Genomic DNA, 3269 nt, shown 5'->3' on the forward strand with positions numbered 1-3269 from the left:
AAAAACACCACAACATTCAGAAATCACCTGGTAGCTTTCCATTCTGCTAGCCAGTTTCAATTTCTGATACAAGTCGTAAAACAACCACACCTTCATAATCAACTATTCTAGTCTGAACACTCTCTTCGGTTCCCTCCCTAAGTCCAACCCTTCTCCTTCACTTTGTGACCTGAGCAAGTCCGGAACGGCCATTTCTTGGTTTAGGCCGGATTTGTACAGATTGATCTCTCGAATCAAAAGTACTCCCGTGCATTACATTGTTTAGGGTTTAGACTCGTTTCTCATCCACACATGAATTTACCAAAACCAGAAGAAACTGTTTTCACCCACAAACACCTCCCAAACAGAAATCATCTGCACCCACAAAACCGCCATGCGTAAAGATGCATTTACCCCGTATTACCTAGACAGACGCCCATCAATTTGAAAACAACTATGCATCAAAACACTAATTCAAATAGGAATTATTTTAAAATTATTTAATAATATTTGCACATAAGACAGGAGGATGTTTTGACTCTCTGTTAAATATTAATAATTTAATAATTTGTGTGAACGTGGAGGGAGTAGTCCATTTTATATAAAGAAGCATAAGAAAATTTAATGGGATAAAAATGTAAGAGGTTCACAGTAAAATCCGAAACAAGTTGTTGTACCTGCTAGTGGAAACAGTACACAGTAGTATCACATGAGTTGAACAAAGAAAGACTTAATCCAATTATTACTTTGGTCCCTTTTTAGAATTTAAAAAAAAAAATACTTATTCATATTCCACAAATCAGAGAACCTCAAAGAAGTCAAAGTAGTTAGCTTAATTTTGTTGGAAACAAGGGCTAGAAGACAAAATTCATAAGTACATACACGTAAGAGGAATTTTAAATTTTTTTCTCTTTTTTTTTTTAAAAAAACATACCGACAAAACAAAGGCTATGGATTTCGTTCTATTATATTTTGGATCTGACCATTTTGGCTGACGGATGGAAAGGAAAAATAGGTGTAGTAGGTAGAGACAGACATAGTGTATTGATAATCCCTTTTTTTTCCAAATGTTTTTCGTCCATGAACCAGTGGACAAGCAGTTTTGATTATTGAAAGTTTAAACATCAAACACACTGACTAGGTTCAGAAAACAACAGTGAATTTTATTTATAAACGAGGCTTACAGGAAAAGTAATGGACGTCTGACATCTATGTACGAGATAAAAATAAATATAATTTAAAAATATTATACAAAGCAAATCAGCAAATTAAATTGTGAGAAAAAGTTTAGTTTTTAGTATTACGAGAAACCCCTACCTCTTATGCAATCCAATTGAAAAATTCTGATATCCTAGCAATCAATGCAAGCAGTATTCCAGGCAGATAAAGTAACAAAATAGATTCTTCTTCTCTTTTTTTTTGTAAAGTAGCAGAGATGAAAAGAGGAAGAAAGAGATGGTCTCGTTTTCTTTTCTAGAGTTTTAGGAAAATGACAAAACAATATATAATATCAATAACCCTAAAAGTAGATGCAAAAAGAGTGAAAGACTCATTCTCTTTCCCACACATATTACTAACCATAAAAATCATGTGCTCTACTAGGTAGTGACCCCATCATTCCATGTGCTAACCATTTCTTTTATCCACCCACTAATTTGAGCTATATGCACCCCAAAAACCATCACAAAATTATAATAAATGAACTAGGATTTGTACATCCACATATATACAAATCACTATGTCAACTCTTATGAGTTGGAACGGGCTTTAATCCCAGGTTCAAAAATACCATGTATTATACTATTAACCTCTAAAAAAAGAATTTCTCCGGAAATTCGAGGCGTAGCTTAGTTTAAGAATTACCTCTCAATAATTACAAATATTTGTCTCGTATCTCAGACTCCAGCTCCCAAGTTGCCTCTTCAGAACCATGATGTTGCCAGAGCACCTTTACAGTTTTGATGGTTTTACTACGAAGAACTTGTTCCTTTGAGTCGACTACGCGCAACGGTTTTTCTTCATAAGAAACATTGTCGTTCAGTTGCAAGTCTCGCCATTCGATGATGTGGGACGGATCAGCATTATATTTACAAAGCATGGATACATGAAACACATTGTGTATGTCTGCAAATTTTGTTGGTAGAGCTAGTGGATATGCTACTTCTCCAATTCGTTGAAGAATTTCAAATGTCCCAATATAGCGTGGCGCCAATTTACTTTTCTTCCCAAACCGTTTAATGCCTGGTCTAGGACTAACTCTTAGAAACACATTCTCCCCAATCTGGAATTCCAATGGTCTTTTTCTTACATCTGCATAACTCTTCTGTCGACTTTGTGCCGTTCTCAAACGGTCTTGGATAATACCTATCTTCTCTGTCGTCTCTTGAACCATATGAGGTCCTATGACACTTCTTTCACTAACCTCAGCCCAACACAACGGTGTACGACATGGTATTCCATACAACGCCTCATAAGGTGCCATACCTATCCTAGACTGATAAATGTTGTTGTATGGGAACTCGATAAGGGATAAGTGATCACTCCAATTACCTTTGAAGTCATCGCACATGCTCGTAACATATCCTCTAAAATTTGAATCATTCGCTCGGACTGACCATCAGTCTAAGGGTGGTAAGCAGTACTCATATTCAATCCTGTTCCCATTAATATTTGAAAACTCCCCCAAAACTTGGGTGTAAAAGGAGGATCTCTGTCGGAAACGATCGATACTGGAATTCCATGCAACCTAAATATCTCCTTGATTTAAAAGTTACATAAAATAGGAACAATATCCATATGCTTAACTGGAAGAAAATGTGCCGATTTGGTGAGACGATCAATGATCACCCATACACCATCCTTTCCATGCTGGGTCTTAAGTAATCCTCTGACAAAATCCATGTCAATGAAATCCCATTTCCACTCAGCTATTGATAAAGGCTGGAGAGGTCCCGCTGGTCGCTGGTGTTCAGCCTTCACTTGCTGACAAGTAAGACACCTGGAGACAAACAATGCGACATCTCTTTTCATACCTTTCCACCAGAACTGACGCTTCAAATCTTGATACATCTTTTTGCTTCCCGGATGAAGTGTCAATAGAATAATGATCCATGGTCAAAATTTCCTTTTGCAACTCTTCAACATCTGGTACACATAACCGACCTTTATAACGAATAGCCCCATTGACTCCCAATGTCCATCCTTCTTGTTGATCCGTGGTACCCAGCTTCTGTTTGACTTCTTGCAAACTGTCTCCTAACGCCTGCGCCTGAATGACCTTCTCCACAATC

At 37.1% G+C, this 3269-nt stretch overlaps 1 protein-coding gene across 1 annotated transcript; it reads right to left on the reverse strand.

Annotated features, from left to right (window-relative positions):
- Positions 1 to 1852: 1852 nt before the first annotated feature.
- Positions 1853 to 2548, reverse strand: LOC113324326. The gene has a single exon (XM_026572641.1). The coding sequence runs from the start codon at positions 2546 to 2548 to the stop codon at positions 1853 to 1855; it is 696 nt and encodes a 231-aa protein (XP_026428426.1).
- Positions 2549 to 3269: the final 721 nt, after the last annotated feature.

This window comes from Papaver somniferum, chromosome 11 (assembly GCF_003573695.1).
Source record: "Papaver somniferum cultivar HN1 chromosome 11, ASM357369v1, whole genome shotgun sequence".
Classification (NCBI taxonomy): Eukaryota; Viridiplantae; Streptophyta; class Magnoliopsida; order Ranunculales; family Papaveraceae; genus Papaver; species Papaver somniferum.